Source organism: Colletotrichum costaricense (genome assembly GCF_030867565.1).
Source record: "Colletotrichum costaricense strain IMI 309622 chromosome Unknown Scaffold_4.1, whole genome shotgun sequence".
Lineage (NCBI taxonomy): Eukaryota > Fungi > Ascomycota > Sordariomycetes > Glomerellales > Glomerellaceae > Colletotrichum > Colletotrichum costaricense.
In genome coordinates this window covers 692469-718283 of record NW_026848233.1, presented here as the reverse complement: position 1 = coordinate 718283, position 25815 = coordinate 692469, and the positions used below count along the sequence as shown (strand labels likewise).

Here is a 25815-nt window from a genome sequence, read left to right as displayed (position 1 = left end):
CCTCTAGCTCCATCGAAGCCCCGTGCCGGAAAGAAAGCTGGGACAGTGTGAGCCCCTGAGACTGTGAGACACTTCAAAGAAGCATCATTCATCGCAGCGCTCGATACGTGGAGAAAGCGCCACACGCCAGCCCATCACTGCCCACCCTGTGATACTTGAGCCTAGAGTGGCAGGATAGCAACTTTCCTACATACCGAGTCATCATCTATGTCAGGGGCTGTGTTACGCTGCCTCGCTTCTAATATCGTACGCACCAGGTGTAACCGCCGCCGTCTTATGCGGATCTTCTGTCGACACGAGAGAGGCGCTGGGGCTGCAAAATGTCTGGACTCTCGAGTGCTCTATGCGAAGCCTCTACGGTCGATGATATGACTTCAGGGACATTTGAGGCAACGTGAATCTTCAATATTCACGGGATGATATCCACCGATCAAGGTATGAGTTACACATCCAGGCATCTACAACTTGGAATTCTCCAATGGCAAGTGGCTTATGGAACGCGTCAGCAGATTAGCATTGGTTATGTGGGTATCATTCAAAGCAAGCTTCGATTCCAGGAAGTGTCTGGTAAGTGTTGTTGAAGGGAGTAAAAGTATAAGAGAAGTTGGCGGTACAGGTTTCTGGACCAAATCTGACAGACAAATAAAGTATCGGTAGTCAAGTCAAAACTCTCGCTGTCGGGGAGATGAGAGGTCCGTCCAGTACGGAGGAGGTCACTGGCCATTTTTAGGCCCCGACGATCTGTGCCGCTCTTGTAGCCCCTTTCCCCAACTGATACAAAATTAAGACCTTGTCCAGAGCAAAACACAGCCTCAATGGGTGCGGTCTAGTATTAGGCCGTTTTTGGCTTGCTAAGCTACGCGTATGTGAGGTTGGAGTAGAGTGCGCCTGTCATGTGGCGGGGAATGAGACGGCGACTCAACCGGGCGAGTCTAGGGAAGAGGCGCTGTCCCTGCATCCAGGTCTAAGTCACATTCGAACGCAGCCATTGTGAGCTGCACATAAATATAGATGTTGAATCCCGCTTTCAATATTATGAATTTGAACAATACTCAGCTCATTGCGTTTCGGCTTGGACAACAGAATGCTCGATATTCCCCTCGAGGACCTCCAGAACCGTGGTCCCTTTGAATCCCGTCGACCTTATTCATCGATTTCGGATCCCAGCGGCATACATCGCAAACGCCAGACAATGGGGAATTTTATCTTGATTCTATCCTATGCCATCGATTGGGTTTTACTCATCGCATTTGCCGTGGCAGGCCTGCTGCTTGGCAATCTGTCGCCACAAAAACGGCCTTTTAACCTGGAGAACCCAGATATCAGCTTTCCGCTTCACAGCGATACCGTTTCTGTGACGAATCTACTGCTCCTGAGCGTCGCATTACCGATAGTTGTGATCTTTGGAGTAGTCATACTATTCGTACCCGGGGGAACAGTTCCCAGAGATACTCCAAGGTCCCTTGTCTGGAGTAGGAAGATTTGGGAGGTGCACGCAGGATGGCTGGGACTCGTCCTCTCGGTCGTGACGACCTGGTTCATCGTGAGCACAACAAAGAACCTACTCGGGAAACCTCGACCGAATGCATTGGCCCGCTGCCAGCCCGATCTCGACAATCTGGCCCGGTACATTGTTGGTGGCATATCAAACACCACCACCGTCGCAATGGGACAGCTCGTATCGGCCGACATCTGCACCAACCCTGACAAGAGTGTTATTGATGAGGGGTTCCGCAGCTTTCCGTCCGGACACTCATCCGTCGCAGCTTCAGGACTCATCTATCTCATGCTCTTCTTGGCGAGCAAACTTGGGGTAGCCGCGCCGTGGGCACCTCAGGGGGTACATCTGGGACCTACCCATCACTCTGCTTTCCCTTCGCGCATCGATGGGGAGAGCTTGGCGGGAGAAGGCCAGGCGGGCAGGCTCCCTGAGCAGGTCATACCGTTTCGAAGACAAGCAGCAGCTCCACCTATCTATCTTGTGGTCCTCACCCTTGTTCCATTCGCGTTGTGTATCTTTATCTGCGCTTCCAGATGGTACGACTTCCAACACCACGGCTTCGATATTTTGTTCGCTTTCGCTATCGGCGCTACCTCATCTTACGTTGCGTTCCGCTTCTATCATCTACCTATTAGTGGAGGCGCTGGCTGGGCTTGGGCCCCTCGAAGCGAAGATTCCGCTTTCTGGGCGGGTGTGGGCAAACAAGGATATCGCCACAGTTCGACCAAGCTTCGGCAAGATTCTGTATGCTGAAATACATTCCCCGTTTAGTACATTCGGGCCAAAAGACTTCAGCCGAACCCACCAATCATCACATTTGTATTACAAGTAATGGTGCAGACTAGCACGCATTGATGTACAGTAGGTAGAGATGGCTTCTCATTTCATGGTCAGGGGACCAAAAGCGAATACCTGCTTGGAGAGTCAATCATAGCGTTGATAGCTTGTATCTACCATGTTACACGTCACAATTCAAGGTCTCTTTCGAGGAATCTGCCCAGGCAGGTGCTGATTTGTTGAGATATTCGACCTAAAGAGTATTCGTACTAGCTGATCGTTTGAATGTGGAATCTCGAAGCTGTCAAGGGGCTCGGATTTAGCTCCTAGATGCCCGGAGACCGAGCGAGGGGGCACTTGTCATGTCTGGATTGTCAATCCTGCCACAACGACCGAGCTCTCCGCTCACACCAGCTAAATTTAGACCCATGCTAGGGTATCAACTAGCCATGGAATTATGGGAAGCCGTTTCTTTGCTACGTTAGAGGTCATCAATAATTTCATAAGGTTTCCAAAGCTGGTCAGATTGCCCACGTGCTCCATGCCGGAAGATGGTATACCCTTTTCTATCCCATGCCCGGATCTTTACATCGTGCAGTTCCGAAAAATTGTGAATCTCACTGGGATTAAGGATGAGGCTTACAGGCGAAAAGTTCATGGATTCAATGGTCACCTCTATGAGTGACTAGTGAAACATCTTGTATGATACTGAAGTCGCTGTGATGAACACTCCTGTCGTGCTGGTTTCTTGACCAGTCATAAAAGCCATCCATTGTCACGAAAGTCCACGGCTTTCTTTCAAGCCATGGTCTCGAAGTGTATACTCGAACCCCTAAGATTACCATCCAAAGTTCTCACAGTGTACTTCGATGCTTATGTCGCCAGTGGCGATACAGTTTGCAGCTGCGTTCTGGACAATCTCGGTCAGTGACTGCGGGCCGCAAGCAGCAATCAACACCCGTTGACCAGGCGCAGTTGACTGCAGCGTTTGAGTGATGGCCTCCCCAGCCCGCAACTTGTCGAACTTGATATCGCACAGCCTCTCAAGACCCGACGATCTATCTCCCTGTGGTACTGCCGCAGTCGAAGAGAGAGCTTCCTTGTTCTGCTCCGCGCCAGACCCGGGTAAAAGAGCTTCGACCTTCTCGTTCGGTGACTTCAGGGAAGTGGGCGACGAGACATTTTCGGACGACTCGCTCAAGGAGGTCGTGGAGCCCTCTCGGGTAACGTGCAGTAACACGTTCACCCCTGCGCCGTGTTGGCTCAGTGACTGAAGGTGATCCGTGAACCATTCTAGATTTTCTGTCACACACGTCAGCGTTCACTCCACACGTGTCGTTGATCGAATTGGACAAACCCCTCTTTCTGACGGCCCAGATAAAGTCGACACGTTTGTGCGATTCAGACTCCAAGTGCTGTAAGAGGCTGGTTGCCAGGCCGAAGGTAAACGTCGCCCCGCTGCCTCCGGCAATCAAGACCACCTTGTCGTAGTTCTTCGGGTTAGGGAACGCTCCATAGGGTCCGTCAACAGAAGCCCACACAGTTGTACCAGCCTCGGTATTAGCTAGATCATGCAAAGCCTTGGTGAAACCATCATAGGAGCTGAGGACCAACTCCAGCCCCCCGCGAGGGGTATTGGACACGATGGTAAAGGGGTGTGTTTGGAATGGGCGAACACCGGGAATCCAAACGAAGCAGTGCGAGCCGGGAGTAGCACCCGACAGAGGCTTCTTGATGACCAGACGAACACCATTGTCTGGCAACCGGTAAATGGTAGCGCTGTTGTTGACAAGGTTGTACATCATTCTCGACCCCCGAATCAGACGGTCAAGTCCCCAAATTGCGGCGATGAAAACCATTGCCACAGGGATCTTCCATATCCAGTAGGGCCTGTGAAGCCCAGTGAAAATAACGGCCAGCAGGAATCCCACCAGGTGGCTCACATAAAACCACTCGTAGCCAAGATTTCTTGCCAAGCCCATGAGCAGGAGGAGCATGGCAAAGCCTGCGCCAATGCCCTCCCAATTTTGCACTTCGAGCAGTGTGCTCCACCGGTCCTGCATTCCGTAGTATACCATGTAGAAGATGGCGTGAAGAAGCATCTGAAGTACGGCCGCGTACCCGGCTAGACGGTGGAAGAAGTTGAGTCTTTCGTGGGAGTGTCCGGTCAAGACACCGAGGGGGGTATTTTTCAGACCGAAGAAGACGCAAAGCGCCATGTTCGCCGTCGACATCCTGTACATGAAATGTCAGCACCCAACAAGGTGGCAAAGGGACCCTTAAAGTCTGACCATCCGAATCTTGCAGCAAAATTGCTCATCTTTGCCTTGTCAACATGATGAAAAGACATGACAATGTTGACGCCGACGAAAGCAATAGTCAGCAAGGCATGGCCTCCCGTTGGAAACCCCGGCACCTTGCGAACCAGTAGGCTTCGTATCTTCCTGCCGGTTGTTAGGGCTGATCGAGCGCCAAGTGATTTCTGACGATAGTCCTACCTAGAAGCCTTGGCAAGGGGCGATGACGAGCCAGTTCTTGGTGACTTTGATGTTCTGCGTTTGATCCATTGCGCCCAATGGTAGATAATAAGAGCCGCAATGACACCTGCCACTACTCCCGCATATACCTTGACATTCCACTCATTCAAGAGCTGTCGTGCGTTGGGCGGCTTCGGTTGCTTGGCTGCACGGGATTCGATCATGTTTGCCAACATTGAGTGTTGAACAAAGCGTCCAGTCGATAGCGATGTTGATATGAGCAAAAGTGGCAGACTCTCTCTCGGACCAAACTACCGCACCTTAAGAGGATTTGGCGAGTTTCCTCATACACTTATATCAGATCTCGATAAAGAAAATAAGAAAATAAAACTCTGCCTACGTATCAATCTAGCTCCAGCAAAATGGTCAAAGTGCGGAACGTTCATCCCTTGTTCCACTATCAGATGCACTGATTTCAATCACGGACAACTTCCTTGGTCGAGAACCTCATTTTCGTATCATGTTCCCACCGAAAATACCGCATCGCTTGCGAGACTGCGAACATCGGACGGCTGAATGTGACATGGAAAAGTCAATCATTAGCTTCACGATGGCCCTGATTGGATCTAATCAGATGTCTAGATAATCTTTCGCGCTAGAGCCACACACGCCGGCGGGTTAGGTTCTGGCCTGGATCGTATCTTGAAAAGAAATGACTCGCTTTCGATGTCGATCTACTTGCCAGTGACTTGTGTGACTTATTGACTTCTTGACGCGAGAAAGGAGATTTGAATTCTTCGGGTAGGTGCCAGTGGGTATCCAAGAGACCATGAGGACCCACGAATATGTCCAACAAGTTGCCATGTGTGAGGTTGGTAGGTTCGAGGACTCTACGCTTACGAATTCTATCGCCATCTGGTACCCACTTGAAGGCTTTCTTCACGTACGCCCCCAACAATTCCCAAGGTTCCAGCGGCTTTAGTGGATTTGATAAGATTCTTACCTTGGTCGACTGGACCACGGAATGATATCTCGCCTTGTGGGCTCGTTAGATCTTTCTGATTCCGTCCTTGAGAAAAACACGATCCTAACTTTGCCGGAGTCATCGGAGGAATTGCGACGGATAAAACAGGCTAGTAAAAAGTCTGTTGGGCGGCCGCTTGGGACCTCATACGTCAGAGGAGACTAATTGCAGGGTCCAAAGCCTAATTTCGGCAGGTTGTCACGACAAACGATGCCTAAAGCAACCTTTTTCACTATCCTAGTATTTTCCAAACCATGGAATATTGTAGATGCCATGTGAAGGAATTAAACTACATCATGTATTCCCGTCAAACAAGAGCCGACGTGAACACTTCTCTGCAGTCAAAGAAGGCTAATATGAACGACGGTCGTTTGGAGCCGTGTCGGTTGCGTATCAGGACTCTGGGCGTGGAAACAGTTACCGTAGAAAGGAACGAATCATCGTTGAGCGAAGGAATGAATGTGGAAGTTGCTTGTCATAGTTTTAAAAAGCGGGTACAGCTCTCCGCTCCACGTGGATACTCGAAACTAGGTCTGAGAAAGGCATCTGGGGGTGTGGACAGACACGAACTTGTGGACAGACGCTACGGATACCCATTCGACTCAACCAATCGACAAAGCATTCAACAGCCGTGCCAAAGTGGGATCGGGAATAAAAGTTTTTCAGCCCATGTCTTTTAGTCCTGCTAATCAGAAAACCGTCCCGGCTTCAGCCCCAACCGGTGCTTCGGGTCTGTCCGACTTGGCTTTTTGGGGGGGGCACCACTTGACAAGCTTTTTGACCATAACTCCGAGATCGCAACTCCGAGCAGTTTTGAGCTCGTACGACCGAGCCCTGTCTTTTAGTCGCAACCATGTTTCTTAATCATGTCTGACATTACCTCACATTGGCGGTTGCAATAACTTTAGATTTTGGAATACCGTAAAAACTCGAGCACTTCAAACTTGCGTTAGCCCGTGCTCCCGCTGTCTTACTTACCTTCTGGCCAATACGTGCCTCTATTCAGAGTCAAGATCTGAAAACGTGGCGGAGATCAGCGAGTTTTTGGTACTGAGAGAGGCTTAACGTGAAGAGTGCACGGGCTAACGCAAGTTTGAAGTGCTCGAGTTTTTACGGTAGAGTGGCAAGGTCTCCGCCATGTGTAAAAGTCGCTTGCAAGAATTCAACATGCTCTAGCTAGTTCTAGGTCACAAAGGCTCATATCTCATTTTCTCAGAAAGACGGTGTTAATGTAGTCCGCCGTGACCTCACAGCGTCTCGTTGAAACCGGGCGGAACGCATGTTGGATGCATGAGATAAAGAGCCTCGGGTAACCTTTCTTGGACCACTTTTGTACAACACGCAAATAGGCTATTCCGCGTACTTCAAGATAACGATTACAGACAAACGTCTAGACAGTGGGACAAGATTGGGCCCTTATTCTGGATTTCTAAACAATGACCCACGAGAAGATCGTTCAAAAGCCGACTAAATCCTCCTGTTGAACCAATTACAAGAGAGATCGAGCCCACGTGTACACAGGGAATCTTTCGGTGACTACTTACTTACTGTGAAGTTGATAATAGTGTTGGTGGAGGGCGGAATTCTAGAAACATAAGGCCTGCGGCTTCGTGGATACCTCGAGGCAAAGTGTGCTCGTCCATGGAATTAACGGACTGTACGCAGAATTCGCCATGCTAATGGCTAACATGACCACGCGTCCCGGCAATCCTGGCACCTAATGTAGGTGGCTCTTCAAGTGTAATCCACCTGGAAAGCAGTGCGGTGTAATTCAACTGAGGCCACACGGCTTAACCCGGGCACACGCGGATATTCGGTGTTAGAAGGCATGTCGTTCGCCCCAGAAACCCTCTAGAAACAAGTATGGAGAGTAGGCAAAAATAAATGAAACCGTGGGGACTTACAACGTAGTAGCCGTGGACGCTTTTCCCAAGTTGTGACTATAATGGTTCGACCTCGAATCGATGTCTCTTTTGAGATGACACGGGTTCTTGCAAAGACCCTCTCATGCCTGCCGAATCCCAGTGAAAGTCGGTAAGGATCAAGGGGTTAGAAGTGCGATTTTGGTGGAGTTTTCCCAAGCCAATACCAGTATAGATGGATTTGCTGACAATCGTGGGGGTGTAATGAAAAAGACGGACTCTACAGGGGACTCTGGTTACCAAGTTCTTGGGAAGACCTGTAGTGAACGCAAGAAGGCTGGCTGCCGCATAGTCCCGGCAAACCATCCGCCTTGGCTTGCGGGGAGATGTCAGGAAGATAGTGACCAGGTGCCCGACTGTGGACACTGATCGCCCATATTGTCGCCGACCTATTCGCACATAGTCTACCAAGTATCTTTGTCATGGTTTACAGAACAGGCAATGAACCCCCAAGAAAATGCCAGTGGTCCGAGTTGAGCATGGCTTACTAAGTTCGAAGTGGCCTGGTATCTATCGCCGAGTTGACACCTCGGAAGGCCGAGGGATCATAGCTACAGCCTACGCCACGTTCTGGTCAAAGTCCCACCCGGGAGGAAGCCCGCGTCACTCAGTCGCGTTTGATATGAAGCAATGTCTCTGCGTACCCGTGGAATGACATCGCTTCGGCCTCAAAAAGTCTTCTGATGCTAGTGGAGGTTGGGTAAATATCCCACTGAAGTTACTTTTTCTGCATTTCTGCAGCTCCCCTCAGCGGATCCTCCTAGTCACACGCTGTAGGCTTCCTATCTTGTAGAACGCTACTATCCGAAGGATGGTGGGCCGCTGGGTCCAGGTAGAGGCTAGTAGATCTAAACCTATGCCTCATGCAGGTGTGGCTGTATTCCTCACCGAGTAATGCGATGAGAAAACATTTCATACCATGGCCCCGTACGATTGCTCGCGTGTTCATGGGACAACATGGAGCGGGGTCCAAATGCTTGGCTGGTCCACGAAGGGCCTTGAAGGATATCCTCTAAGGAAACTGCTAGAGATTAAACCAGTGACACGTCCAAGGAAAGGATGCAGACTGAGTAAACAAATATTGTCCAACATAAGAGCGGGTTCGCCACATGGTTTATTGCTGTAGACTTGGACAGAAAGTCGTCGAAGGTTTGAGGCTAGTGAAAGAAGCAAGAAGGTTGATGACTATTCAGATATTTATTCGAATTTCTAGGTAAATGAACCAAAAAATCCAGAGTTTTGGTATAGGGACCGAAGTCTTGAGAGTGTGTCTGCCCCTCCACCAAAGTTTTCGTCCCCTCTATGGATGAGATCCGGCAGCACAAAGGTCTCCAAACCAAATAAACCCCGAGCCCGCCATCGTGCCTAATTATCTCAGTGCGCTTGTAGTGGTTGACATATCCTTCTTGGGTTCGTTGACAGAGTGTTCAGTAGGCGTAGATGTTCCTGGCATTTCCTCAGCGGACTCGACCTTACCAGGAGTCTTTGGCTTCACGAGGGGCCAGTGACCATTGACTTCGTGGAATCTCAGAAGCACAAGCCAGCAAATTACGAAGATCCAGTAGACATTATACGAGATGACAGATCCGTAGGTGGCAGAGTTGTTCCAGCCGAAAATGGCATTCAGGAGACCCCAGCCACCGCCACCGTTCAACTGAGGGCTGCAGCACTGCAAGAAGTCAGTCTCGCGATCACAGGTCCCATTTCAGCGCGAGCTTGGGTACTTACGTTAACGTGCCAAACACTTCTGTCGATATCGTAGGATCCAGGACCTGCGCCAACCTCAGCCGCATCACCACCGACGGCTGTATTCCACTCCTGTGCTTCGAAGAACCATACGGCGCGCGAAAACAGACCAGCAGCGACGATGTAGAGCAAGCAGGTAGAGGCGACGAGGAAGATTTGAATCTTGGAAGTAGATCCGCTCCTGAAGATTTCGCGTTAGAGCCTTCTGGCCGACCATTCTGGTGTGGTAATATTTCTTACTTGTAGAGGAGGTAGCTCGCAAAAACACCAACGATCAAACCAACCACGACCGGGAGGGGTACGGCAGTAGCAGGTGCTGCGAAAGTGACGCCGAAGATGAAAACGATCATCTCAATCCCCTCTCGCAAAATAGTGATGAGGGGTAGGAAGAACATGACGTATTTCTCCTGGTTCCGCTTGAATCGAGAGCCAAACGTCGAGGTCGTTGTCTTTGCTTGGGGCTCCATGGCCTTGGCAAGTTTGGCGCGCCATTTGTCTTGCAGCTTGCCAACTCGAAGGAGAGCAACTCCCATGAGCGTGATAATGATGGATGCGAAAAGAGCAAACGAGCCTTCGTAGTAGTATTCGTGCGCTTGCCAGCTGTCTCGACCGACTCCGTAGAAGACACCGATGATAGCGGCCGCGACTATGATGCAGAGGGTGAGGCCGAGGGCGGTTCCCATCCAGACCTGCGTCGCGTGACGGGTTAGCATAACGCGACGAAGTTCGCAAAAGGATAAAAGCTAGGCCAAGACTTTACCTGTTTACGGAGAGCTTTGTAGACAGTGACATCGCGTCCGGTGCCTCCGAGGGTCTGCTTCAAGAAAGCGAGGAGAACAGAGACAATGATGCCAGTCTCCAAGGACTCGCGGAAAACGACGAGGAAGACGGGGACCGAAAATACGTTGACGGCCATCTTGCTCGTGATGATGGGATCAGTGTGAACCGGTTGGATGAAGTCTAGTTCGGAGCGAAGGTTGGAGGTCTCTTAGCCGAGATCGATGAGGCGATGAAAGTCTTTATCAATCTGGCTTGCTGATCGAAGGGGAGTAGTCATGCCTATCGGATCGAGTCTGGTGCTTCTCCAAGCCGAGCTCGGAATCGGAGGGGTCTAGGTATGTCGACACGGCAATCATCGGAGGGCAAAGAGTCCAGATGAACCCACCAATACATGGGAGGTCGATATTGTAAAACTCTGCGGATCTTGGAGGTGTGCTGATTCTCCTCCCATCACCTCAGGGGTGGTTGATGGATCGATTAGATTGGATTACCAGGTCCGAGCTGGGCAGGAAACAGATCGAGAAGAGCGGGTGTTTCTCGGCTAGTCCTATCAGGTATTTTCTCCTCCAAACACTTGCGATGATCATTGGCGCTCAACGTGAGTCGTAACACTCGTACTACGCTGTTAAAATTGCTTCCACATCCAACACAGCGGCGCTCAAACACAATCCTGGTAGCCATGTCGTTGAATGTATCTCGACCGTACCGCTACAAGATGGATCTAAATGCAAGCTCGAACCGAAGATGTCTCCACAAACGCAGGCCGGTCGTGTGATGGTGGGGGGCGACGGGTGGAGGAGGCCCCGAAGGGTCTCCCGGTGCTAAGCATTTCTGCCCTACTAGTCTAACCCCGGTGCTTGCTGATCAGATGGATAAGATAATTGAGTGATTTTTGTGCCGGCATGGATTTGCTTTACTTCCATGGAAAGTGGCGTCCCGGAAACGTTGCCTCTGAGAGACCCTGTTCGTCTAGAGTCGGCCAGCCTCCGGGAGGGAAGAAAAATCAGATGACTCCGATATGTCGCCCGACACTCCAACCCGTTCAACTTGAGAGGATCGAAGACTGATATCGGCGGCAACAGTTGCTCCTCCTATCTTCCCTTCTTTCCCTTACAGTAGGGTGCCACCCACCTCGTTTCATGTCGAAGAGCCAGAGATAAGTTCTCGTCTTCCTCTCATCGACAGCCAGCCAGGACATCGCACTCCTCGCCAATTCCCATCGCGGCTACTTCTGTCATTCGAGACAGCCTTCGGAAGACACGCCATCGACCATCTTCACTGGACCATAGAGTGAACTGAGATCGCCATGGTCAAGACTCTGTCTCTCGCGCTCGTGTGCGTGGCCTCGCGGCTCGCTGCTGCAGCGACAGTCAACTACGACTTCACTGTCGGCTGGGTCACTGCCAACCCTGACGGTGCTTTCGACCGCCCCGTCATTGGCATCAATGGAAAATGGCCCATTCCCCAGATTGAGGCCAACATTGGCGACAACATTGTGATCAACGTGCACAACGACTTGGGCAACCAGTCCACTTCGCTGCACTTTCACGGGCTGTTCATGAACGGGACCACGCACATGGATGGTCCAGCCCAGGTGTCGCAATGCCCCATCCCGCCGGGCTCATCATTCCTCTACAACTTCACCGTGAGTAGTCACACCTTATAACGTTATAGTTCGCATGGCTACGAACTCTAGCAACGGAGTGTTTACTAATGCCAATCTTCACGGTGATCCAGATCACCCAACCGGGCACATACTGGTATCACTCGCACACCATGTCCCAGTACCCAGACGGACTCCGCGGCAGTCTCATCATCCATGATCCGGACAATCCTTATGCCGGGGATTACGACGAGGAAATCGTCTTGACACTTTCAGATTGGTACCATGAGCAGATGCAGAACCTCATCCCGCCGTTCATGAGCAAGACGAACCCCACCGGCGCGGAGCCTGTGCCAAAGGCAGCGTTGATGAATGAGACGCAGAACCTCACCATCTCGATCCAGCCAGGCAAGACCTATTTGATGCGCGTCATCAACATTGGTGCTTTTGCAGGACAATATCTCTGGTTTGAGGGGCACAACATGTCTATCATCGAAGTTGACGGTGTCTACACACAGCAGGCGACTGCTGAGATGATCTACCTGTCCGTCGCCCAGCGCTGCAGCTTCCTTCTCACAACCAAGAACTCCACGGCCGAGAACTTCGCCATCGTCGGTAGCATGGACACGGTAAGCTTGAATCTTCCAGAATGATGCAGACAAATAAGGCCGTTCGTGAAGAAACCATCTCAAATGCTAATGTCGATATTTTCACCTCCAGACATTGTTCGACACTTTGCCCGATGATCTGAACTGGAACGTCACAGGGTGGTTGGTGTACAATGAGAGCAACTCACTTCCAGAGCCGGCATTGATCGATGAGCTCAATCCTTTTGACGACATGACGCTGGTACCACACGACGAGTTGGCTCGTTTCGGAGAGCCAGACCAGACCGTTGAGCTCAACGTCATCATGGACAACTTGGGTGATGGTGCCAACTATGCGTTCTTCAACAACATTAGTTACAAGGCACCAGTGGTTCCGTCATTGTATACTGCACTTACAACCGGTGCAGATGCGGAAAATGCCGAAGTCTACGGCGACTACACCCACAGCTTTGTTCTGAAGAAGGACCAGATCGTTCAAATCGTGGTCAACAACTTGGATTCCGGTCGCCACCCGTTTCATCTTCACGGGCATCACTTCCAGTCTCTGTACCGTGGTGAAGAAGAGAGCGGTACTTTTGCAGACTCAAACATGACTGAGAGTGACTTCCCCGCCGTCCCTATGCGTCGCGACACTCTCGTCCTCTGGCCCGATGGAAACATCGTCCTCCGCTTCAAGGCAGACAACCCAGGTAATATGTCCTTGCGTAATGGTTGAAACTGGGATTTATACTAATCCTCTTTTCATATAGGCATCTGGCTGTTCCATTGCCACATCGAGTGGCATGTTACCTCGGGGTTGCTGGCGACCTTTATTGAGGCGCCGCTGGAGATCCAAAAGTCCCTCACTCTGCCGCAGAACCATCTCGATGTTTGTGCAGCTGGAAATGTGCCCGTTGCAGGTAACGCTGCTGGCAACACCAAGAACCTTCTGGACCTCAGCGGCCAGAACGCACCTCCCGATCCGCTCCCGGCTGGGTAATTATCAAACTCCTCACGGCCTAGATGTACCTCTAACAAAATTTCAGATTCACTGCCAAGGGAATTGTCGCGTTTGTTTTCAGCATCATCTCAGGCGTTCTGGGCATCTGCGTGGTTTGTTGGTACGGCATGGCGAACCACGTCTCAGAGACCAACAACCCCGCCGCTACGATGCTGAATGTCCAAGAATCATCCGGCTCGGCCACAGAGGGCGAGACTAAGCGACCTGCTGGATCGACTGAGAACTAGAATGACGCGGTGGATACCCAAACGATACCTGTTTCTTAACAATCCTATTTAATCTATTCTGGTATATCCAAGCACTTTCCATCCCAGCCCTATCCAGGCAACTCTGCCACTGGAGTCTTCGGCGATTGTGCCCATCCTTTATCTGGTTCCAATTTTGGACTGCCCCTGTATCCAAAGCCCCCTGGTTCGAATTTGAAGGGCCGGGAGGTGCCGTCCAACTCAGTTGCTTCGGACTCTGGCCGCGCCGAATTCGCTTCGTATGGCTTGGCCATACCGCCTTCATACCCATTTCCCTTTTCAGTCGCATTATCCATCTCTGCCGCCCCCGTTTGTCGCAATTTCCTTCTGGAATACCATATGTATATCAAAGCAGCCATGAGGACCAGGCACCCTCCCGCGATACCAACGCCGAGTCCGACTTTGGTAGTTGTCGTCAGACCCGCCGTATCGTCTGATGAAGAGGTTTGTGTCGCAGTCGGCTGTGATGTTGTGCTTGATGCTGTAGTTGTGGGAGGCTGAGCTTGAGCGGTCGTCGGGGCAGGTGAAGTTGGAGTCGGGGTTGTATTGGGCTGTGTAAGAATCGGGACATAGCCAGGCTGCCAGATGACGCTTCCTCCAAGTGAGGTCGGAAGCTGTACAACGTTTTGGAGGATCGAGGAATCGGTGAAGGCGACGGTTCGGGATGTTTGTGGGCACCAGCACGCGTCTGCTGATGTCAAAGTCGTGGGCTTCGCCGATTGTTCGCAAGCCACCCATTGTTCTGAAGTGCCGTTGCAGTAGACTAGACCTGCCCATGGTTGATCTTGATATCAAGTAGTTAGTCTTATGCCCATGGAAAATCTCTCTCATCATGGCGACTGCGACTTACCACTCATGGCTCCTTTATCCGGACAACTCGCGTCTCGATAGTCTGGGTCGCTACAGCCCGCGAGATATGTGATTCCGAACCGACCATTGTAGCAAGCATGGCTTGACAAGCACATGTCGCCGCCCTGGCAACAAGTCTTGTACCCAAGGTCTGCATTTCCACACGGAAACCATTCTCCCACCTCGTCTCCTGGTCCGTGGTAGCATGTACCATTGCTGATGTAGGGATTTGACGAGCTCATGATGTTTTCCTGTCCCACATTCCTCCCCCGTCAACAAGATTTCCTTCGTTGTTGTCGCAGTCCACCGGTAGACTTTCGCGGATGTGCTCTTGTCGTGAGGAGAGAAGTTCGTGAGGGGCAACAATTCGGCTCTCACTTGCCACGGAGAAAAAGAATGGCTGGGACGGTGACGAACAACGCGGGAGGGAAAGGGTGGGAAAGCGTTGGTAGCTATATCCCTTGCGGTCCTAGTTATGACGGCGTGGGCCATGTCTTAGGTTGGCTGGTTGGACTGTTTGCCAGGGCAGATTGCCAAGGCCTGTTGGTGCAAAGAGATGCAACCGGTCCCGTGGACGAACACTTTGTGCATCATCAACCGAAAAAAGAAAATGATCAACTTTCTACCCCCCCTTGGAGCTGAGTCTGTCCGAAGCCGAGACTTGTCACGGCTGCTGTCAATACGAGCCCTGCCAGCTTTAATGCGTTTTAGCTCTAGACTTTTGGCCTTTATCCGACCAACAGAGGTTTCTCTGGAATGTAGCCAATGATGCCAAACGCCGTTTTCAATAGTGGGGAACGAAGTCCTCTGGGACGAACCGTTTGACGGTTTCGAACGAACAACTCTGTTGGTTTTGCATGGTGCCACGCTCAGCTCCTGCACGCAGCTACCCGTTGAATACTGCGCCTCCTCCGACAATTACAACTCAGCAGGGATTTATTGCAAATTCGTTTGCCTTCCAAATTCTCAGCTGCAGTCTCGCTCCATGCGGCCAGCACAGCTTCAAGAATCAAGATGCGTCGTTGCTCAGTCTCCTTCGCCGTTGACGGTAAGCGAGGCCAACGGGTGCGACCTGCATGAGACTGACGCGGGGACATGCACCGATGCGACCATTGACGCGGGCTGCTTTGAAGGCTCGCGGCCGAGTAAGACATTGCGATACAGTAGCGTGTTGTCCCGGGAGCAAGGGAGGCTAGCAGGGCTTGGATGTGACGCGCCAACTCAATACCCATCCGGACTGATCTCGGCGTCCGCAAGGAACAATCGATTTTTGACATTTGGGGGGTCACAAAGACTAACAACGTGGTTGCAGAGGAGAACATGCATGGTTTCCGGATTACACCGGAAGTCGGCACGCATGAAAGGTGGCTGACAGACCATCTCCCCGACAGATTAGGTTCTATTGAGAATGATTGCATGACAAGGCGCAATGATAAGAGCCAACTGAGACCTTTCCCATCTTTCTCCTGTTCTCTGTTGGCTTCGTATGACATCCAACTCCATCGATGTCGCAATAGCCCGAGGGCCGTGCCGGCGAGGTGGGTATCGGATTCAGTGGGTCACTCGGGGCCGGGGCAGTCGGGCTTCCGGGTCCCGGCAACGAGATTCGGTCTCCAGAGAGGATTGAGTAACTCCGACAGCCACACCCAACGTAATCAAATGATAGATCTGAAAAGCTCATCTTCTTAATGTTGTTTATCGATTTGTTTGGGGGAATTAGTAAGGATATTGGTCAACAGTGTCATGCCTTCAGCACCACATCGCAGTCGGCCTTAAGCCATGTCGCATCGGAGGCAATCAGTTGAATCCATCCGGCCAGTAAGCCTCAAGCCACTCATATGGCTCCTCGGGCTCGTATGCGTTCTCCACAATTCCTTCCCACTCGGTGATAGCGTCTCTCGTCTCGTTGTACAGGACGTACTTCTGATCTGGGCCGGTGCCAACCGTGATAGGCACGGTTTGCATGTTGTTTGCGATCTCTTTGTCGACCATCACCTTCAAGTCTTTCAGCTGAGTGTTCTTGATGCGAATCTCGTCGCCGTAGTTAGGGTTAATCTGTTGATGACAGGATATTAGCCGCATGTCCAAGACCCAGGCATCATGATTGGGTACTCACGATGCCCATCCTGTTGCCATTGACTGCGATGACGTTCTGAATGGTTGCATTCCGCTTTGACTGGTTTAGGCAATTACCGCAAGATTGGTAGAAAGTCTGAGGTATAACATTAGTAGGATTTCTAAACATTGTGAGCATGGAGAGAGGTTTGACGAACTCCGAATCCATCAGCATAGAAGCCAGTGATGTTGTACTTCCCGCCAAGAGAGTTGTCTTGGAAGATCTTCCAGAAAGGTCAGTAATTTTCTTACTAGTCATGGCGCAGATAGAAAGACCGACCTTGTCAGTGGCATTGCGAGCGCCGCCACCAATCACTCTCAATTGAGTGTTCAAGCCCTTCGAGGTGAGGGCGTCTTCACAAACATCTTCCCACCACACTGTCCCACAATCAGCTTGGCACTTCTAAAACAGGACACTGTCCTACCATTCTCAACCCATGCGTCGCCCAATGCATGGATTCCCTCAGCCTGGTGTTTGCCAATAATGACGTTGCGGATTGTTGAGCCAGGGAGAAGATTGAAGACCGCGTCGGCATCCGTTCCCTCTGCAATGATGGACAGAGTTAGTATAGGTTCTTGGATCATAGAAGAATCACACCGGGGTCAAACATACCAGCTTGTTCATTGCAGCTGCCTTCAACACGCTCGTAACGCTTCATGCCTCCGTCGAAGACCTGCCCAGGAAGGATGTACATGGCTTCCTTAAGGACAACAGTCTCGTTCGGAACCGGGAACTTGGTGACAGGAAACGGGAACCGCGGCGGTGGCCGTTCACCAAGGTCGCCTTGCGTCGCATCTGCGGATCCGCCTGGGCCATCGCCTTGCTGGCGACGCTCAATGGCAGCGGATTGGGCCAGAGCAAGCAGAAGAGAGAAAGCTGATGCGCTTATGATCTTCATGGTGACTGCGGCAACGATCTCGGTGAAAATATCAGGTCGCGTTGAGAGCGTCAAAAGCCTCGGACTTTCTGCGATCAATCAAGAACCTGAGAGAACAATCTTCACCATTCGATTTGACCCGAGCCTCTTGCAGGTCGTCGCGCTTCTTTTATACCTAACTTTTCTACATCTTTCACCTTTCAGTCCAAACCTCTCAGAGCTCTCCGAGTTGCGTGGTTGATGGATGACATAGCTCCAAGAGCTCACATCCAACCCCGTCATTGGTGCTACCCTACTAGATCGTCAAAAACCTCATGGGAAAGGGAACATGTAGGAAAGGATGCAACGGAGGATTGAAGGTCAGAATTCCCATGAATCAATGCTCGGGGATGAGCTTACAAGCCCCTTGGCAAAGCTTGGCGTTTGTTGAGATGCCCACGCTTGAGCGGTCTGGTGAACGCCAGGCTGATGTCCCAGCTGGCCGGCGCGACCCCGGACCCGCACCCCGCTCATTATTATTGGGGAATCGAGAGAGGTGGGATTTTCCCCGGGAAAAGAAAAGCTTGGCTTCATGGGTCGAAGTCTGGATGCCTTCAGGCGAGGCTGATGATCTTGCGGGGAAAGAAAGATTGACGTAGTTGGGGCGGGGGCAGAGATGGAGAATCCAGCTGTGACCAGCAATACATTGCTAACTTGCATCAGAGATTATTGGTCAATAAGCAGGGCCTTAGTGCCAGTCACAAGAGTTATCTATCGTATCTTCAGGGGCCTCGTCTGAAAGCAACGTTCTTCATTTTCTTTACGAAAGAAGAATATTCGCATGACAACCCCAACATAGGATTATTGGGATAACGTATTCTCAGTCAATAAACCTGGCGAGACTGATGGAAGAGGATTATCATCTAGGAATAAGTCAAAAACTGATAAAAGTTAGAGACGAGAGTTGGAGAATGTGGCGTCGTGATGGTTGCTTGCCAAGCCATGTACGCCATGTGTTCTAAGTGGCACAGGTACTCGCGTCCCTCATTGCCACCACTAGAGGCAGTAGAAGAGTACTTGGCAGGCTGCGAGCCAAGTCTCATCTGCACTGGCTTGTCTTTGCCCCAACCTTTCAGCATCGCGAAGTCTTACATCAGGTCACCAAGGATACTTACTGGGGAGCCTGACCACTACATCGGTGCCAAGATTGACCAGGCAAAACAATTCCCTCCAATAGTGCGTTATATATCACCGGTAACGAAGAAACCGAGAGCATATGTGAGCATAATCTGCACGTGGCTGCAACAAAGGACGATATGTGGGAAATGAGCAGGGCACCTGCCCGCAATTTACCTGCCTATAGGTAAGCAGGTAAGTAATATAGTACAAAGGGTTACGTATGAGACTTCGACCATTCAGGTCCTCGGTTGGTAAAAATCCTGCGGTCTTCAATACTCTTAGTTTCCTCACGCAACGTATGCCAGGGCACGGAGGCCGAGATTTCTGAGAGTGGATGGCAATGTCATGGCTATCACATGTTCATGGATGAACAAATTCTATGTATCCGCATCCAGCCAAACCATTGGTTTCAGCGTCACTGGGCAGTGGTCTATCATGGCTTTCGCACGTCAAGATACTCGAAGCCAACCTGACGTGATATACCTGCTCAAAAGTGGAGCGTATCTCAGCCATCGCCAAGATCGTCAGGTACAGCTTCAAGATCTAAGGTGGCATTTTGTCGGTCTAGTCATCGATCAACAACTAAGACGCTGCAGACTACCTAGCCTTAGAAAACTACAACACCCCCACGCGTACTTCCTCGAGGCTTCCATTACTGAGTAGGTCCAAGCAGTAGCGCGTGAGTGGTCAGAGTAGGATCGCTATCACATGCCTCCACATCAACTTGAACCTTGCAGAGAATGGGACCAATTGGAACAATGTGGAAAGCTCAAATTGGATAAGAGACCTGTGGGATGTGCCGTTCACATGAATTCCCGGTGAGCTAGGGGCGTCACCAGGTTACGAAACTCCTATAAGTCATAGCAGCAGATCGTGCCCCAATCTTAGTGTTGGCTTGTACTGATGCTGCTTGTTCTTCCTTGCTATATCAATATGTGCTATGCTTATGCGCTCTCTCTCTTCTCAACCTCCTCAATCTTTGCCTGAGCGTGAACCCTCGCGACTCCAGCCGCAGAATCTTTGCCGTCGAAGAGCATGGAAATTTCTTCCAATGTAGGACCCCTTGTCTCCACGAAGAAGAAGTATATGACCAGGCACTCAATTACCAGACTGTGGATACCGCTTCGTCAGTTTCTATTCAGGACAACATCATCCAGCAAGGGCACTTACATGGCGATGTAAACGAAGTAAAAATGCCACTCCAGCTGCTCAAGCCCCAAGGGGTTGACCCATTGGTTAAAGACACCACTCAGTGCAGTGAAGCAGAAACACAAGGTGAGGCCTTTGGCGCGAATATTGTACGGCAGGATCTCGACGGTGTAAGAGACGGTCAGGCCGGGCCAAGCGGCTCCCGCGACGCCGTAGAAGACGAAGATCATAGCCACAACGGCGATGCCAGCCGATGAAGACTGGGTCTGGGCGTACACTGCGCTACAAGCCGTCCAGATGGAGAATGAGATGAGCATGCCGACGCCGGCGAAGAGGAAGAGTACTCGGCGTCCGATTCGATCGACGAAAAAGGCGGCCGTGAGCGAGACAAGCCAGCACCAGATAGTCAGGCCACCGTTGATGTAGGATTGTGTGATGGAGCTGAGAACCTCCGTTAGATACTTCATTGACCGCAACCACTGCAGAGGACGTAAAACTCACTCTTTGATGCCAATAGTTCCCAGAATAACGGCAAGCTGCACAATTTTGATTAGACGCAATGTTCTTCAACCTGTATTCTCAGAGTTCACAACTCTGAGAGCACCTGCGGGCTGCTTTGGAATACCAAGAAACTTACATAGTATGACACCAAACCGTTACCACTGCACTGGGAAAAGATGGCAGTCGCAATAATGAGCCCGCAACGCTTGCGATTTCCTGGAGTTCGCACGAGTTCCATCCAGCCGCTTTGTGCCGAAGCCTCCTTCTCAAGCCGAAGAGTGCTAGTGATCTCGGCAAACTCCCAATGCGCGAATTCGTCGTTTTCATTATTGTTGCCATGGTACTTGATGAGAACCTTCTTCGCCTCGGCCTCCTTGCCCTTGCTGATCAACCATCTTGGGCTCTCGGGGAGGAACCAGATGGCCATCAATTGGATGCCCGGCATCATGCACTGCAATCCGGTAGGTAGTCGCCACTGTAGATCGCCGGCTTGTTTTGTGAGCGTTCCGAAGCCTATTTCACACCAATCATTAGTAAGATGCCATGATTCGGGTTCCAGGGAACTGGGTACATACAAGACCAGGCCGCAATGATACTACCCAAGTACCAGAGCGTGTTGTAGAGAGTCGTGACCTTGCCGCGATGCTGAGGGTGTGCCACTTCGGTGATGAGCAGGGGACAAGTGCCGTTTGAAATATTGGATCCCGCGCCCATGATGAAGCGACCGATGAGGTACATGGCGTCCCTGCCAGATCCAAAGGGGAAAGACTGCAGCAGCGCACCAAAAATGACGAGGAGGCAGCCGATGGCGGTGCCCCATTTTCGGCCGAGGCCGTCGGCGATGTAGGGTGCGAAGAGGAGGACGAAGAGACCGCCAAAGCCTGGCATGGCACCGAAGATTCCGAGTCGACTTCCTGAGGGGTGGTCGAAGACTATACGAGAGTTCGTCAGTACACAGACGTTGGAGACATAGATATCGTTTGAAGATTGTGACATGCGTAATCATAACATGCCACAACCATCACATTCATCTTACAGGTCTGCCATGACTGCATGGTCTGAAGTCCGTTCAACAAGCTTCCGTCGTAGCCTAGTGTCGTAGAGCCCAGGAAGAGGAAGACCATCATGAAGTAAAGTTTCCTCAGCTCTGTCTGCTTGAACCATGGCAGCGTCGATGCTTCGGGTGGCTGTAGATGCGGATCGTCCATAGCCGCAACGTCGACGTGGTCAACGCCGTGACTTTCCTTCTGCTTCAGATCCATGACTTCGTTGCGAGTTGGGTATAATATGAGTCAAAAAGGAAAATGCAACACTCGGAAAAGAAGAGTTGAAGGGCCTGGTGTTCGCTACCGAGATGCCGGCTTGCTGCATCTTATGATTCCTGGGTAATGGGACCGGGGCAAGTGTACTTATAATAAATCGGTAGATGGTTCTGGGTGAATGGCATCTCGATATTGCTCAACGCCCACCAACCGTGCCGTGGCCCTTTCCCGCTTTCGAACTGAACAGCCCACCCCCGAGGCGAAGACCGAGGGTGCTGTATCCGATGACGGCTCGAAAGCGGCCGAGCAAACAGGCCACACAACTCAACAAGATGGGCTGCTCCTCTCCCTATGAGGCGTCACTGAGAGAAAGCGGGTATCCAAGTTTTTGCCAGTACCGAGAAGTAGGAGCACGAGACACTAGATGTTCATTGGAGCGACAAGTCCCCGTGGGGGTGGATTGCGGGAATCTCAGGGAAAAGACTGGACGAAGAGAAGAGAACAGGAAGTACAAGATCCAATATTATTTCTCCACATTTAGGTTCCGGGGAAAGCTGCTCGCCGCCTGTTCATGTCAAGGTCTGGTCTGTGGCACATCCTGGGAGTAAGGTTAGGTAGGCATGGCGTGGTCAATTAGTTAGTCAGGGACGAGAAATTCGTTCAAGTTCCTCCAACCCAGCGGTCCGGATGGGCTAGCCCATGAAAATGACTGAAGAATGGATTGTCTGGGGGAAAAGGTAACCTCAACCAACCAACCAAATGACAGAATTGGACTTCCTACCCAGCGAGCGACAAGCATCTGCAGCAGAAAATCACAGTGTACTTGCTTTCTTTCGTACGAACACCAGCAATGAGCATGAGAAAGCAGGGAATGTTAGAGTTCCTGGAAGGTCTGGAGCTATGCCCTTCGGAGTCTGGGCCTGACTCGATTCGTAACGCCCCAGTGCGGGGCTTTTCCCTGCAAGTTTCTTCCGAGCTCATGGAGGCTAACGAGAGCAAAGAGGAGCAGAGAGGAGCAGAGAGAAGGAGTAAATCCGACGTTTCTGCGACGCAGAGCGCCCTGCAAGAAGGTTCAAAATACACAACTCCCGACAATTCTCCTCGGATGTCCCTCTGCCCTTCCCCCGACCGTTGCCTCTCTCACACTTTCCCTTCCCCATACTACTCCAAGTCTCCAACATCTTTGTTTCTTTGGGCCTCCTTCTGGGCAGAACAAACGCGGGAATATCGCCGGACAATCATGACCCATGCGGCCACGTTTTGACGGACGTTGATCCATCCTCTCCGCACTCCAGCCTACCATATCGTCAGCTTGGAAGCTTCATGTTCCCAAACGCCACCTAAACAGGCAAAGAGCCGAAAGCTGTGTTCTCCACCATTGGATCATCTGCTCCATCCCCGGATTCTGAGAGGTTTATCCGGGGAATCGAACACAACCCGCAGCTGTGCAGGTTTGATGAGTGGCAGCAGCTTGTCTGATCCGATCTAATCTGGTGCTCATCAGTGTGAGCGGGCTCGGGTCTTTTGATACGGTCTGACAAAGACTACTGCCGTCTACCAACCAACCACCCAAGCCACACATCATGGAGATCTACCAAGCAACTGGGCCACCACCAGACGGAAACGGGGCTCACTCCCCACTTTCGACGTCTCCCGCCTCACCAGCCAGTGGGCGGCCGAGGGCCAAGATTATCAGGAATCAGAACGCCTGCGACGCATGTCGGTCCCGCAAAGTCAGAGTGAGCAGCACGAAAGTCTAGCCCTTGATGTCTCACGAGACCTCTACCCATGATGACTAGTTTTCATCATCGAGTACCTCGTACAGAGACTTTTGTAAACATCTGACCGTGGACGATATTGGTCAATTCTATCCCATGTTTCTTTCGTCCCGAAGTTCAACCATCTCACCCCAGACTCTGTTGAACTGACTGGACCGGCAGTGTCTCTACGGCTCGGGAGAGGGTCGATGCCAAGGCTGTACATTCCTCGACATACAATGCACTCATGAACGGCCGCGGAGGAGGAGGGGACCACCAAACAAGTCCGTCCAAGCCCCGGCCCTGCATCTCATCTCATCATGGGATGATGCTATCCAGCCGACAGCTCACATACTGACCAACCATGACAGACACGCACAGCAACATCGGCAGCAACAACACGAGCAACAGCAAGTAAATGCTACCGCATCGGCTGCCAGCCAGAGGAGTCCTTCAGTATCAGACATCACCTCACCAGACGTAGGCCTCGCCTACCAAACCTCACCCGCCGCCTCATCCTCGACCCACACTCAGACACCCCTTTCTCATTCTCACTCTCACCCTCACCCTCACACAACTGCCACGCCTCACTCAGCAACAGACCTGCGCGCCATCATCGCAGGCGCGCCGAGTCCCAACACCACCACGGGATCCCACCACAGCGACCGTCTCGCCCTCTTCGCCTCCGAAGACCTCGTCCAGCGGATGCTCCACGACTGGTTCGAGAAAGTCCACGCCCTCGCCCCTGTCCTCCACCGGCGTCGCTTCCTGCACCGCCTCAAAGCCGGCGAGGCAAACACCGACCGCACCTTTTGCGCCCTGGTCGTGAGCGTCTGCGCCGCGACGGTAGCGACGCTGCGGAGGGCCGACTACAGCCCCGTCACGGTCGAGCGGTGTCTGGACTTCATCGAGGAGCAGCACCTGCTCGACCATGGCCTTCGGAAGCCCGTCTACTCGCTGGACTGGTGCGTCGCAATGTACAATATCGGCACGTCGGCCAGCTCGATGAACGAGGACGGGCTGGGTGACATGGGGTCGTTCCATGGTATGTCCGAGGCGGCGGCGGGGGCGAGGTTCCTAGCGTACTACCGCATGGCGGACCTGGATATGTCCGAGCAGCAGCTGCTGAAGAGGCTCTTTTGGCTGATCTTTGCGGCGTATTGGTACGTTGTCCCCATGAATGAATGCAATTACCCCTGTCTTTACCCCCCACCCAAACGCAAACACCAGCTTGGAAAAGTCGAGATGAGGAATAATCTTCGGTTGACGTTTTCCTTCATCTGAACAGTAGTGCGGACATATTCGGCAGACTGTCCGTAAGTATCGTCTCTCATCAAGAGAACCGCGCCCACCTGCGCCCTTTACCCCTGACAGACTCGCAACTCGAGACAGGGCCACAGCTGTCGCACGCGGAATTACCGCCGTGGCACGGCGATACAACTTCCTACGTACCGGGGTTAAACCAGCTAAGCGATCTCTTCCTGATATGGCATGAGGCGCAAACCGCCCCCATGAGCCTCTACGGCGGCCAAGAAGAGGCTCTCAAGCACTGGCTCGCCAAAATCCAAACAATCATTGACAACTTTCCGCCGGAACTACGCTGGCGCGGGGGTCTGTCCCGCCCTTCTCACATAACAGAAGGTCACGACACACAAATCGCTAACCTCTTCATCACGAGCCTCAACATCCGCTCCAATCTGCTGCAAAAGTTCGGTTCCACGGTCAAGACGCGCGCGGCGGAGCACCAGCGCATCGTTGATGACCTGCTCGAGATCCTGTACCACATGCCGCAGCACGTCCTTGAGCAGAACGGCAACAGCCTGATCCCGAAGCTGAGGGACTGCGGGGCGGCGTACATGGAGCAGATGGACGTTGGCGACGGCGCGCTGGTGAGTGAGGGCGCTAGGCTGAAGCTGGAAAAGTTACTGCGGAAGCTGGATGATATTGACTGCTGGCCTGGCTTGCCTGGGATCGAGAGCCCGCAGAGTAATAGGCAATGAAATAAAGACAAGTTAAATGACCCAAAGTACTTACTTAACCCGCGAAACTAGTGCAACTTCCTAATGCATGAACCGAAATGTCCCATGATGTTTTCCCCCAGGAGGATGTGATGGTGGGCGGGAACTCTCTTCGGCGGCAGCCCGAACGGAACGTTGTGACTCCACACATCCACAATCCATCCGGCGTGGTTGTGGGTTGCGGAGATTTATTTCTGGAGACTGTGGGTTTGAGGAGATCCAAAGCCTCAACAGATGCGAAGTATTTCCGAAGTCAACGCATGTTTAGTTCCTGGAACTCGGATCAAAGAGTCTTCTTCCAGCTGTCAATTTCTCCAACTAAAATGCGTCATCAGAAGTGCGGGGAAATGGTCTTAAGTCTTGAATGATAACCCACCTTGACATGGACTAGAACATGGGACAATAGTAATAGAATAGGGCATATCCGAAGCTGTAAGTCGAGTTG

At 51.8% G+C, this 25815-nt stretch overlaps 9 protein-coding genes across 9 annotated transcripts; 3 read left to right on the top strand and 6 right to left on the bottom strand.

Moving 5' to 3' along the window:
• Positions 1-1084: 1084 nt before the first annotated feature.
• CCOS01_04267 (uncharacterized protein) lies at positions 1085-2254 on the top strand (the record flags this gene model as incomplete). The annotated part of the gene is made up of 1 exon (XM_060452449.1): positions 1085-2254. One exon carries the CDS (start codon positions 1085-1087, stop codon positions 2252-2254), a length of 1170 nt encoding a protein of 389 aa, XP_060316407.1.
• Positions 2255-3116: 862 nt separating this feature from the next.
• On the bottom strand, positions 3117-4979 carry CCOS01_04266 (uncharacterized protein; the record flags this gene model as incomplete). The annotated part of the gene is made up of 4 exons (XM_060452448.1): positions 3117-3580; positions 3636-4513; positions 4570-4722; positions 4777-4979. 4 exons carry the CDS (start codon positions 4977-4979, stop codon positions 3117-3119), a joined length of 1698 nt encoding a protein of 565 aa, XP_060316406.1.
• A 4091-nt stretch (positions 4980-9070) lies between these two features.
• CCOS01_04265 (plasma membrane iron permease) lies at positions 9071-10363 on the bottom strand (the record flags this gene model as incomplete). Its single annotated transcript, XM_060452447.1, has 4 exons — positions 9071-9370; positions 9430-9628; positions 9688-10136; positions 10208-10363. The coding sequence occupies 4 exons, from the start codon at positions 10361-10363 to the stop codon at positions 9071-9073; spliced, it is 1104 nt and encodes a 367-aa protein (XP_060316405.1).
• A 1170-nt stretch (positions 10364-11533) lies between these two features.
• CCOS01_04264 (multicopper oxidase) lies at positions 11534-13665 on the top strand (the record flags this gene model as incomplete). Its single annotated transcript, XM_060452446.1, has 5 exons — positions 11534-11872; positions 11965-12459; positions 12551-13127; positions 13188-13413; positions 13464-13665. The coding sequence occupies 5 exons, from the start codon at positions 11534-11536 to the stop codon at positions 13663-13665; spliced, it is 1839 nt and encodes a 612-aa protein (XP_060316404.1).
• An 89-nt stretch (positions 13666-13754) lies between these two features.
• Positions 13755-14774, bottom strand: CCOS01_04263 (uncharacterized protein; the record flags this gene model as incomplete). The annotated part of the gene is made up of 2 exons (XM_060452445.1): positions 13755-14467; positions 14534-14774. The coding sequence occupies 2 exons, from the start codon at positions 14772-14774 to the stop codon at positions 13755-13757; spliced, it is 954 nt and encodes a 317-aa protein (XP_060316403.1).
• A 627-nt stretch (positions 14775-15401) lies between these two features.
• CCOS01_04262 (uncharacterized protein) lies at positions 15402-16025 on the bottom strand (the record flags this gene model as incomplete). The annotated part of the gene is made up of 1 exon (XM_060452444.1): positions 15402-16025. The coding sequence occupies one exon, from the start codon at positions 16023-16025 to the stop codon at positions 15402-15404; it is 624 nt and encodes a 207-aa protein (XP_060316402.1).
• A 304-nt stretch (positions 16026-16329) lies between these two features.
• Positions 16330-17546, bottom strand: CCOS01_04261 (polysaccharide lyase family 3; the record flags this gene model as incomplete). Its single annotated transcript, XM_060452443.1, has 6 exons — positions 16330-16587; positions 16649-16744; positions 16806-16871; positions 16928-17025; positions 17073-17192; positions 17261-17546. 6 exons carry the CDS (start codon positions 17544-17546, stop codon positions 16330-16332), a joined length of 924 nt encoding a protein of 307 aa, XP_060316401.1.
• Positions 17547-19627: 2081 nt separating this feature from the next.
• Positions 19628-21595, bottom strand: CCOS01_04260 (uncharacterized protein; the record flags this gene model as incomplete). Its single annotated transcript, XM_060452442.1, has 6 exons — positions 19628-19793; positions 19854-20273; positions 20334-20368; positions 20470-20846; positions 20909-21265; positions 21370-21595. The coding sequence occupies 6 exons, from the start codon at positions 21593-21595 to the stop codon at positions 19628-19630; spliced, it is 1581 nt and encodes a 526-aa protein (XP_060316400.1).
• A 1583-nt stretch (positions 21596-23178) lies between these two features.
• On the top strand, positions 23179-25352 carry CCOS01_04259 (uncharacterized protein; the record flags this gene model as incomplete). The annotated part of the gene is made up of 3 exons (XM_060452441.1): positions 23179-23334; positions 23536-24515; positions 24644-25352. The coding sequence occupies 3 exons, from the start codon at positions 23179-23181 to the stop codon at positions 25350-25352; spliced, it is 1845 nt and encodes a 614-aa protein (XP_060316399.1).
• Between the last annotated feature and the right edge of the window lie 463 nt (positions 25353-25815).